Raw genomic sequence first — 10987 nt, forward strand, 5'->3', positions numbered from 1 at the left:
CTGGAGAAAGATATATAGATTCTCACCTTCCAGATTCTCGGAGATGAAATTTCTACATTGTTGTTTTTTTTCATGTTTCTACCTATTTTGATAGCAGCTAGTTAGTGTTACTGAAAGGGTGTGGACAGTCTTGTGTTCATACAGACCAAGAAACACCCAGGATAAACCATCTCTTCAACACTTCCAAACATTTGGGTAGGAACTTCAGAAAAAACCTTCTAGTTTCTAGATTCTAAGATTCTCGTTACCAGCTTGAATGTGGACCAGATGATGCACAATCTTTAGTTGCTGGCTGGGTGTCTTCCTCAAATACTTCTTTTAACTTTCCCTTCCTATGTCCTTCACCTCCAGATGGTCTTTCAATAGACAGCTGCTCGTGTGCCTACACACCAAGAGACCTGCAGCCCCCAGTGCTCACAGCTACACAGGGTACCACAAACAGGGAGGCTGTGGAGAGGGGAGCAAAGGCAAAGCCCTTATGGCTGTAGAAAGTGGAAAAGGGTCAAGAGAGGAGGATGTGGCATTTCCTCAGGAAAGAGAAAATGAACCAACATGGGAGGTGCTGGAAATAAAATGGACTTAGGAGTGCTCTACACCTCATCTTACAGCCCCAGCAGAACTGCAGGCAGCACTACCAAAAGGGAAGCACTGCCCAAAGGATTGGAGCCCGCAGGGAACCGCGTGCCATGGGGCTACTGGGCTGGCAGATGGGCAGCAGGCTGCTTTTTCTATTAAAAAACACACAGCAACAACAAAAACCCGTTTTGCTCTCACTGTCTGTGAGGATTTCAGCCTCAGGCCGTGCCCAATCTGCTCCACCCTCAGCCCTTGTCACCTGGTGAGTCTTCTCCAAGAAGGGAGCTGCAGATCCTGGTTAATGCCCTCATGGTGAGCAGAGGTCAGTCAGCACAAAATGCAGAACGGTGCAGATGCTGTGGAGCAGAGCCACGCCAACACCTCTGCTGGGACAAAAAAGGCAAAAGGCTTGGTCATGAGACATCATTTATCATTTTCTAGAATAAAGAAACATGACAGTGCCATTTTCACTTTTTCACTTGCTGCTGCTAAGTGCCACTAATTACAGCCCTCCCTGCTTCCCAACAGGTCCTCATTAATGCTCTGTTTATTTTTCATGTGATACTGATTTCTGAAGGCGAATGCTGCCCAGCTGACACAGGGAGACAGTGAGAGCCATTCCTTGCTGCCCTTCTGCCCCTCTGGGTTTCAGCTTCACTGGATGTTTGTCCAGAAATCTCGCAAAGTTTGGGGAGAACAGGGCCTGTGGAAGAACAATCCAAGGAGGAGTTTCTTCTCTCAGGAACCAGTGGCACCAAATCACACTTTTTGGCCAGGGAAGGGTGAGTTTTTCCCTTTTCATTCATTCTCTTTATTTCCTGGATGTTTTTAACAAAATTCATACCCCACTTCCACCACCCCCTTCCCTCCCCAAAATAAAATAAAAAAAGGCAAATTTTGAAGAACAATCCAGATCAGAGTACCTGAATGAGAGCAGCAAGCATGATCCTTGCCAGCACTGGAAGAGACATAAAAATCTACAGCAACAAAAGCAGCAATGAGTTCCCTCTCCTGCAGCCCTTGTAGGATGTAATTAGTCTAAAGCATGATCATTAGCACTTCCTTCCTCAGCAACCAAAGCACTGCTTTATGCCCACATTTGCAAACACGCACTCACGTCTGCAGCCAGGATGCAGCTCTGAAGATTGACCGATGCCCAGTGAAATCTAACAAGAGACTGCTTCAAAAGAAAAAGGCATCACGTTGTTAATGCACTCCTTTTCCACTTTCAAGTCTGCTCCCATTAGGTTTTTCCAGTTTCATGAGAACTCCTGGCTCCAGTTAAGAAATAGAAATGTAAGCCTTTAATATTTCCCTCCGTGTGACATGATAGCATTTTTATGCCTCAGAAAACACAGTGCCATCAACCATTTGAAACATAATTCTTTCAGCCAGAGAGATAGGTGCTGCCACCCCTGGAAAGCCAACGTTTGGGGCAGAGCTGGTCCAACCCAACACTGCGCAGCGCTGGGCTGCCTCAGCAGCAAGAACTTTCAGCTGCTGCCAAAGGAGCAAATTCTCATTTCAATTCCAGTACTTTGAAAGAATATTTTTCAGTTCTATTTTCTTCCCCTTTCCCACACTCACCCTTCACCCTTAACTCACTGCTTCAGATTGTCCTCGTTAATCTGATCTGGCGCCTCTGCACCTTTATTTTGACACCAAATTGGGGTGTTCATTAAAACAGCGGCGGAGCAGCGTTGACATTATCTTGACATGATAACACGATATTTGCAGATATTTCGTCTGACATTTTTTTAACCACCCTTCTGACATTCAGGAACTGTCACCCCCATCAGTTTGACATCACAATTGGAATGTCACCTCCACAGTGGCCTCTGCAGTGACATTATCATCAAATTAGTTCTACAATCAACTGGAATATCAAAGGGAAGGAGAAAAGAAAATAAACCAGGAAAAAAAAAAGAAGAAGGCGAAAGTTTCCAGTTGCATCTATGTGAAAAACTGCAGTGTTTTACTGTTGTTGCATGGGTGCAGCATGGTGCAGCCATTGGCAAAGGTTCTTTCAGTCTTCAAACTAGAGCTGAGGGCTGTGGTCAGGGCAAGGGAGAGGTAGAAGAAATGTGAAATAGAATCAACTTCAGTGAAGTTTCCAGCAAAAAAGAAAGAACAACAAAAAAGCAAACAAACAAACCCAAAACCCTGAAGGAATGCCAAACCTTTGTGTCTCATAGAACCAATCATAGAATCATGGAATGGTTTAGGTTGGAGGGGACCTTTAAAATTATCCAGTTCCAACCCCCTGCCATGATAGTCCCCCACCAGCTCAGGCTGCCCAGGGCCCCATCCAGCCCAGCCCTGAGTGCCCCCAGGGATGGAACATCTGCATCCCCTTCGGGCAGCACTGCCAGCTCCTCACTGCCCTCTGAGTTGGAGCATATCCTTTCAATATGGAATGACAGAATGGTTTGGGATAGAAGGGATTTCAGATATCATTTATTCCCGACCATTCTCCAGTGGCATTATAATAATATAACTTGACAATATTTCAGAAATTAAACTAGATATAAACCTTTCCCTCCTTCTGGAGGGAACCACAGCAACTTCCTTCAGACATCTCGAAATACCTTCACGAGTCAATATGAGTCACAGCAAGCAATACAATAGATGAATTGGCTCCTTTGGCACATCCTTTAGAGCCTGCCCTTCTGCCAGCACCCAGCTCCAAAGCAGACACAGCCACGAGCTGCCGGCGTGTGCAGGCACTTTGCAGGCTCTGGCTCTGTTATTAAGCTATTTAGGATCAGACTGAACGCAGCTCCACCGCTATTATAAACACAGATGGTTTAGAACCTAGCTGAAAAGTTAATCATCCCGTTAATGCCTATTTCTGGGCATGCTGCAAGTCAGCAGAACGGAGCCTTTCAGTGGCGGTAGCGGCTCCGAAGGAGCACCCGCTTGGCTGTGGGAATCCAAAACAAACGCGGGATGGAACGGGGCGGAAAGCTGAGCTTTCCTCACTCTGTGCATTAATAGCCTCCTGACACAGCCCAGCAGCTGGGGCTGACATTTGCAGAGGCTCAGACGCGCCAGGACGACGGGAGCCCGCGTGGGGAGGCTGCGGGTGAGCAGGGCCCAGGGGAAGACAGTCCAGGAACCACATCCCGGCACGGGATGGACGAGACCAAAGCCCTGAAGGTGCGGCTCACCTTCTGCGTGCTGCTGGTGGGCATCTCGCTGCTCTTCGCGGCCGTGGTGACAGACCACTGGGCCGTGCTGAGCCCCAGGGTGGAGGACTTCAATGCTACCTGCGAGGCAGCTCACTTTGGGCTCTGGCGGCTCTGCACGAAGCGGATTCATGTGCAGAAGCAAGATGCCAAAGAGACGGGCTGCGGGCCCATCAGCCTGCCCGGAGGTACGTACGGCCGGCCGCCCTTGTGTGGCACTTCGCTTGGGAGGCTGCGGGACGTTGTGGGGACACAACGTGGCCCACGGGGCTGCACAGAGCTGCGTGGTTGTGGCTGCATTTGAGTCATCAGCTCCAGTGCAATGGCAGCACGGGGTAGGAGGGGAAGAGGGTCGAGCATGGTGGGAATTGGGATGGAGCGAGCTTTGCTGACGTCCCACAGCACCCAGGTGCACTGGCAGCAGCGGGCAGAGCTTTGGCAGAAGGAGGGTTTATAGGACTGGGCCCAACTACGTGGCTGCACTTTTGGATCCCCTAAGCCTGCTCGTGGCCAGCATGAGATTATCCCCAAGCAATTTCAAGAACAATCATTTCTCAGGGCAGGGAGCTGCCGTTTACATTGCCAGCTTCCAAAAAGGAGTCATAAGCTCCAAAAAGGGGTTCAAAACCAACTTGCTGCACCCTGCACTCTTCCTTCCCTATATTGCCCCAGTGCAGTCAATGGGGAGAGGGCTCAGCTCCATCTGCGGTGCCAAGTCAGCAACATTCGCGCCGCGTGCGCTGACGCTCCCATCCGTGACTGTACTGCAGGAGGCTCATAGGGAACTGGACAACTTCCAGAACAGAAAAAACAGGCTGCCTTCATGTCAGCTACGCTGCTTGAAATGAAATATATACGTTAGCATATACTCGAAAACTTGTGAATGATCTTAGCGCCCGTGTTTGCTGTATATTGCTGGTATTACCACAGTTCTTTACCTATTTGGCCAAATCATGTGTTCTGAAGAGCGGGGCTCAGTCACAGCGCTCAGATCTGCCTCGAACCAAATTTGGGAGTGTGTCATTTGCTGCCTCTCACAGAGGTGGTTGTGTGCCCAGGAGCACGTTGCTCACACTCTGCCCTTCCTCACCCTTCCTCACGTGGGGAGCATAGCATCCACAGAAGGAAAACCATAGAAATTGGTCTATAAACACTAAAATGGCACAACCGCAGGGTAAATATAAAGCCCATAAATATCCAGCTGTCTGCAGACAGCAGCTTCACGTCCAGGGCAGCACGAAAGCAGCTCCTGCCTTTGACAGACATCAGCATGTGCTCACAGAGCGCTGAGCCCCAGCCCAGCACTGCCTTTATCTGCAAAGAACCTCAGGGAGCTGAGCCCCACGCTGGACAGCCTGCAGCTTTTCCACTGTTTTTAAAAATACTTGGCATTTTGGATGATATCTTGAGCCATAAGCAGCATCAGGGACCTCAGAGCTCATTGCATTCTCACCTCTGTCATAAAAACAACACCCAAATCCCCTTTTTGTACAGCATGGGGAGGTGGCAGAGCACAGCCCCATGGGCTGGGGCTGGTCAATGCTCAGTGTGCTCATTGGATTGATCTCAGTCCATGGAGGGGACAGAGCAGCTGTGCAGCCTGAAGCCGTCAGGGAAACCCAAATGGAGCAACAGGAGTGGAGATGCAGACGTTGGTTTTCCTGGAAATCATGAGACGTGTTCAGAGATCACTGCCAGGGCTGGAAAAGAAACATCAGAATTTATCACTGCATTAATGAGCATTTACCAGCCACTCCCTGAGAAAGAAACGGATGGCACAATTAGCACTATTTATTGGGTTTTGAGCTCAGCACAGCTCAAAAAGTAGAGAATGCGTTGGCTTGCAATCCACAGAGCAGAACTGTGATTTAGGCAGGACTTTAAAATTTTACAGCGCTCTTGCGAGGACGCTGACAAATTGGAAAGGATTCAGTGTCCTACTATAAGATGAAGATTGAGGAAAGGGCCATAAAAGCTGGGAAAATTCAGGTGAATACAGAGATGTTTTCACCTGTTATCAGAAGCACACTGGGGCAGTGCATTGCTGGGGGAACACAGCTCACATCCACCTCCAGGACAGCCAAAAAGTGCCTTGCTAGATCAGGGCAGCAGCAGAGATGGGTGCTCTGTAGCTCAAATGTGCTGCAAGCAGGCTAAAGACAAGCTGGTAAGTGCAGGAACATGGATGCCAGCATCTGGAATAGAAAGGAAATGTACCAGAGGAAATAGGTTGCCAGCAGGTCTGCCTTGTTCCCCACTGGGAACAACCGTGTCCCCCCAGCAATGATGGATCTAAAGGGAAGGGGCCAGGAGGGTTGCAGGTGACCCTGGAGCAGGGAGGACAGTTTGTGATAAACCACACATTGTGTCCCCAAAGTTCACAGTGGCCCTAAATGACTGCAGAGCCCATGGGCTGTTCCATCAGCATGTGACCTGTGGCAGAGAGAATGTAATTAAGGAGTGGAGAGAAACAAAGATCGCCACAAAATTTTCTTCCATTATAAAACTCAATTTAAATCCTATCCATTATGTAAATGTGCTGTGACACAAATGGGCTTTTCTCTAATTCATGATGGCACCAGAGAGGGACTGAAGTGCCTCAGTTCTCTTGAATAACAGGGAATCTTGTTGATAAAGATATTCCCAGCTCAGCAGTGCACCAACGTGTCTTTAAATGGAAAACAACACATTTACAGCAGACAATTCCCTCCTGTGAGAGGTTTTTGTGCATTCCCCTTCACTGAGCCTTATGGAGTGAAGGGCTAGATCCCTGTGTAGCCACTGCGCTGCTGCTGGCTTCACCTCATGTTTGGGCAGCCAACCAACCCAAGATGGAGCATGCCAATTGCATCCCATCTCCCTTTAGCACAGGAGCTGAAAAATTCCCCAGCCCGTGTCACCAAATCCTCACTGACATCAGGCACTGGCATGCAGCCTCTGCTTTGGGCCTCAAAATAGGCAATTTTGGACATTGAGGTCTGAGTTCAGCTATGTTTCCTCCAGGAATAATATAGAACAGGTCAGGAGATGCCAGAGCTGAACATCAACTGAATCTTCAGCAAGGAGAAGCTGCAGATGGAATAAAATTCATCTTTTAAAACAAGTAGATAACAGCATCTCCGAGGAATCTTCCACTAATGGGCCCAAAAACACTGTCTTAGAATTGCTTATCCCCTGGGAGAGGGAAAGTAAACCTTCCTTGAATCAGTAACTCTGCAACCTGCCATTTACGTGACAGCAAAAAACAAAAGAACCCAAGAGGTAACACAGAGTACTCTGCTACCTCCTCACCACGAGAAAGGAAGGCTGAGAATAAACAACAAATGCAATTTGTGCTGCTGGCTCCCGGAAACCAGTGCTAGCTCCATTACTGAACGGACCAGAGGTGTTGGTGGTAGGAGCTGGTGACCCCAGAGGGACAAACCGGGGTGCAGGAGGCCCCTCCAGCCCAGCACAGTGCAGGCAGTGCTCAGCAGAACGCTGTGGTTGCACATTTCCAGCCAAATTCCCTACAAACAACTGCTTCCCATCTCCACGGGCCTCCAGGCTTCCAATTAAATGGGTTATAAATAGCAGGCACCCTTCGTCCCAGCCGTGCTGCTGCCAGGTTGGGGTCCAGCAGTGTGACTGACACGGCGGTGTGAGGGGAAGGTGTCCAACCAGCAGCTTTGTCTTTGAGCTGCTCTTCTGCAGGAAGCGTTCCCATGAGGGCACCTGGGGAAGCACAGCTGTCAGGGCTGCTTGAGCACCTCCTGCAGTGTTCTGATAGATCAAGACCCAAATCCTTGAGGTCTGCCTCCTGCTGCTGTTATTGCTTTTAAAAAAATCCAGCGTTGGCTGCATGTCTGCAGCAAGAATGGGATCCCATTTGTACCTATCCTAAAAACACTGCAAGTCTGCTACATCGGTAGAAAGTAAATCCCATTTTGCTGCATTTTATCAGTGGTTTCCAAGAGAACAGAATTAAATTTCCTTTTTCCTCTCAGCTCATAACTGCTCCTACTTCAAGCACTTCACTCCCGGACAGAGCTCGGAGATATTTGAAGTCACCACCCAGAAAGGTAAGAATAGCCCTGAAAAGCTTCTCCCTAAAACAGCACAAACCGAGGAGCACTTGGGATGGAGGTGAATCATAGAATGGCCTGGTTTAAAAGGGTCACAATGACCATCTGGTTTCAACCCCCTGCTACGTGCAGGGTCACCAACCAGCAGACCAGGCTGCCCAGAGCCACATCCAGCCTGGAAAGGGGTGAAAGGGTCCCCAAAATGAAGGTTCCATTCTGGCTTCATAGAAAGCAGGAGAGGAATTTTGATCAGATCTCACCCCACACTGCCAGCACACCCCACAGCATCCCAGCACCACCCCTATCTGCCACACTTCGAGCCCTCACCATGGAAGGAAGAAGACATCAGTGAACAATTTCACATGGGAACTAAGTCCATGGGGCAGCTCCAGCACATGGTAAAGACAGCTGAAAAGTGTCACGTTAGGGAAATCAAAGTGAAATAGTGGCCATGAGAACAAAGAGCAATACGTTTTCCTTTTCACATTTTGGTGGGAGCTAATTAGTAACAGGCAAAACGATTCCTCATGATTTTGCCTGGAAGACTTGGTTTTTTAAATGGCCTGAAAGGCAAATATCATCAGGCGCTGTGGCGTTCATGCATGGCTACATGTGTTAAATATTAAGCTAATCTGAAAAGAAACTCAGTGTCCAAAGGAAGGTCTGAATTCCCCAATTAGTTGTTCCTCGTCCACACAGCTGAATTAAAGCTGGGCAAAATGTCTGGAGCACTCCTTGGTGAGCTGAGCATCCAGCAGGGCACTTATGGAGGGTTCCTCCTATGCCCTGAAGAAGCTGAGTCCTCATAGAGCTGGAAATCGTTACCTTACAGAAAAATTAGTAAATAAAGCCCACGCCAACACGTCACCTCTGCCTCATTTGCCTGCTCAGATGTTGAGCCCTATGGAGCACATGAATCCCATACTGACACAGCAGCATCATGTGTGGGGCCTTGGTGCAGGCCTGCAGACCTTGGGCAGAAATAGCACAGAACTGCTTGTCTGCTGTGAGAGCAAAGCATGGAGGGATGGAAGAAATGATCGTGGAGCACAGTAAGCCTGCAGCAGTAACAGCTTCACAGCAGAGCTGCAGCAGCTCCAGCCCAAAGCTTGCTCAGATCAACACAGCTACCGTTTGGTCTTCCTGAGGATGTTCCTGAGTACTTTCCCTCCCTGTTTTTATGGCTTTTGCATTCCAAAGTCTTGCAGCTGGTTCTTGATTTTGCTTTTACCTGAGGGAAACACTTGATTTCTCAGAGCCCCTTCTCTGCAGCAATGAGAGGACACACTTTTTTCTGAGTGTCCTACCACAGAACCACAACAGCTGATGGAAACACACTGGAAATGTGCAGCCGTTGACATGCTTTTGGTGTTTGCTTTCCTCTGGCAGAATACAGCATTTCAGCTGCAGCCATTGCCATCTTCAGCGTTGGCTTTGCAATCATCGGAACAATCTGCGTCCTCTTCTCCTTCCAGAAGAAGAGGGACTACCTGCTGAAGCCAGCATCTATGTTCTACACTTTTGCAGGTAGGAGGGTTGCTGCTTGCCCTCAGCACATAGCACAGCACTGAGAGACTTGGATAAACCCTGGGTGGATGGAAACACTGCTCAAAGTGCCCAGGGATTGGCATTTTCTTCCTATTCACAACAAGATGATGTGTTCCTGTGTGCTGCTCCAGCTCAGCATCACACAGCAGCCTGAATTTTTTCCAACTGCCTTTAAAAGAGGCATTTCTGACACATTAAGTGCAGGCCCTGGTCTAAATCAGAGCTACGCGCTGTTCTATCTCATTTATTCTAAACACAGCAACACATGAAAGCTCAAGCCAAACATCTGATCCAGGCCCAAAATATGTAACTGCCTCCCCAAAATAAGACCACATTTGGACAGAGCTACTGCTACCTTGTTGTACCACAATGACTGAAAGTCAGAGGTGTAAGCTATCACCTCCATAAAGCCCTTATTCTACCTTTGGAAAAATGCCGTAAGACACACAATTATTCCATCACTTCAGGTTTCCCATTCAAGCCCTCCCAAAATATAATGCTCAACAAGACACTTGTGCTCATGGTGATAGCAGAGGTCTGAATTTGCTGGCATTTTGTTCCTTCAAACGTTCTAGTCAATGGCTCACCTGTGAGTCTCACAGCTTGCTGAAAGGTGGTTAAGGATGGAAAACTGGCAGCCGGTTATTCTATCCACTGCTCTCATCTCTTTCAGGTCTCTGCATCATCATCTCCGTGGAAGTCATGAGACAGTCTGTGAAAAGGATGATCGACAGCAAGGACACAGTCTGGATGGAGTACAGCTACTCCTGGTCCTTCGCCTGTGCCTGTTCCGCCTTCGTCCTGCTCTTCATCTTCGGAATCGTCCTCCTCCTCATCGCGCTGCCCCGCTTCCCCCAGAACCCCTGGGAGACCTGCATGGATGCAGAACCTGAGCACTGATGCTCCCCACAGCCATGGGAGAAGCCAGAGAGTGTCTTGATAAAATTTGTATTTTTTAAGATGTCGGGATCTCACTATACGATGTGCACTCCGTTAACTAAGTCATTAATGAACCAAGGCACGTTCAATTGTAACTACTGCTTCATTTCTTTCCTTCCTTTGATAATATTAAGAAGAGAGAGCACTCAGCGCAGCACTGTGGGTGAAAGGAACTGCTCTCTTCCACCTCCCCCTACCAGAGGCTGTTTTGCCATTTGGGATGCCTTGTGCCAATACAACCTGGGGAAAGAGAGCGTGGGACAGCTCACGTCATGGAGCAGAAGGCTTCCCCAGGGCATAGCTGGGGCTGGAGAGCAGCTCCATGAGGGAGAATTCCAGCCCTGTGGGAGCCCACCTCCCCCCCTGTGCCAAACACCCCCAATGAGGTGCTCACTGCCCAAACACAAAGGAGATTCTTACACTGTTCTACCAAGCTGTTAGAATAAAGATGAACAAAAGACCTTGCCTAGCGTTGGGATAAACATTTAACCTACAGACTTACACCACACAGTTCCATTCTTTTGAATTAAGCACAGCAAAAACAGCAACACAACAGCAACGTATAATTTCTGCTCTATTTAAACTTTGGTGGCAAAGCCAAGGCATACTGAACATTAAGAGTGGTATTTTCCCTCAATAAAAAGCACAACCTTCTGGTAGCACTATTTTCTG

At 48.5% G+C, this 10987-nt stretch overlaps 1 protein-coding gene across 1 annotated transcript; it reads left to right on the forward strand.

The window, feature by feature from the left end:
* Positions 1-3541: 3541 nt before the first annotated feature.
* On the forward strand, positions 3542-10410 carry CACNG1 (calcium voltage-gated channel auxiliary subunit gamma 1). Its single transcript, XM_048965425.1, has 4 exons — positions 3542-3952; positions 7751-7825; positions 9218-9355; positions 10050-10410. The coding sequence occupies exons 1-4, from the start codon at positions 3712-3714 to the stop codon at positions 10274-10276; spliced, it is 681 nt and encodes a 226-aa protein (XP_048821382.1). The 5' UTR covers positions 3542-3711; the 3' UTR covers positions 10277-10410.
* Positions 10411-10987: the final 577 nt, after the last annotated feature.

The sequence above is a fragment of the Lagopus muta genome, chromosome 18 (assembly GCF_023343835.1).
Source record: "Lagopus muta isolate bLagMut1 chromosome 18, bLagMut1 primary, whole genome shotgun sequence".
Classification (NCBI taxonomy): Eukaryota; Metazoa; Chordata; class Aves; order Galliformes; family Phasianidae; genus Lagopus; species Lagopus muta.

Bases quoted from the DNA above. Each gene is read 5' to 3' on its own strand.
- CACNG1 (XM_048965425.1), top strand. From the start codon at position 3,712: ATGGACGAGACCAAAGCCCTGAAGGTGCGGCTCACCTTCTGCGTGCTG. The intron at 7,826-9,217 runs GTAAGAATAGCC...TTCCTCTGGCAG, and splicing joins TGAAGTCACCACCCAGAAAG to AATACAGCATTTCAGCTGCA. The intron at 9,356-10,049 runs GTAGGAGGGTTG...CATCTCTTTCAG, and splicing joins TATGTTCTACACTTTTGCAG to GTCTCTGCATCATCATCTCC.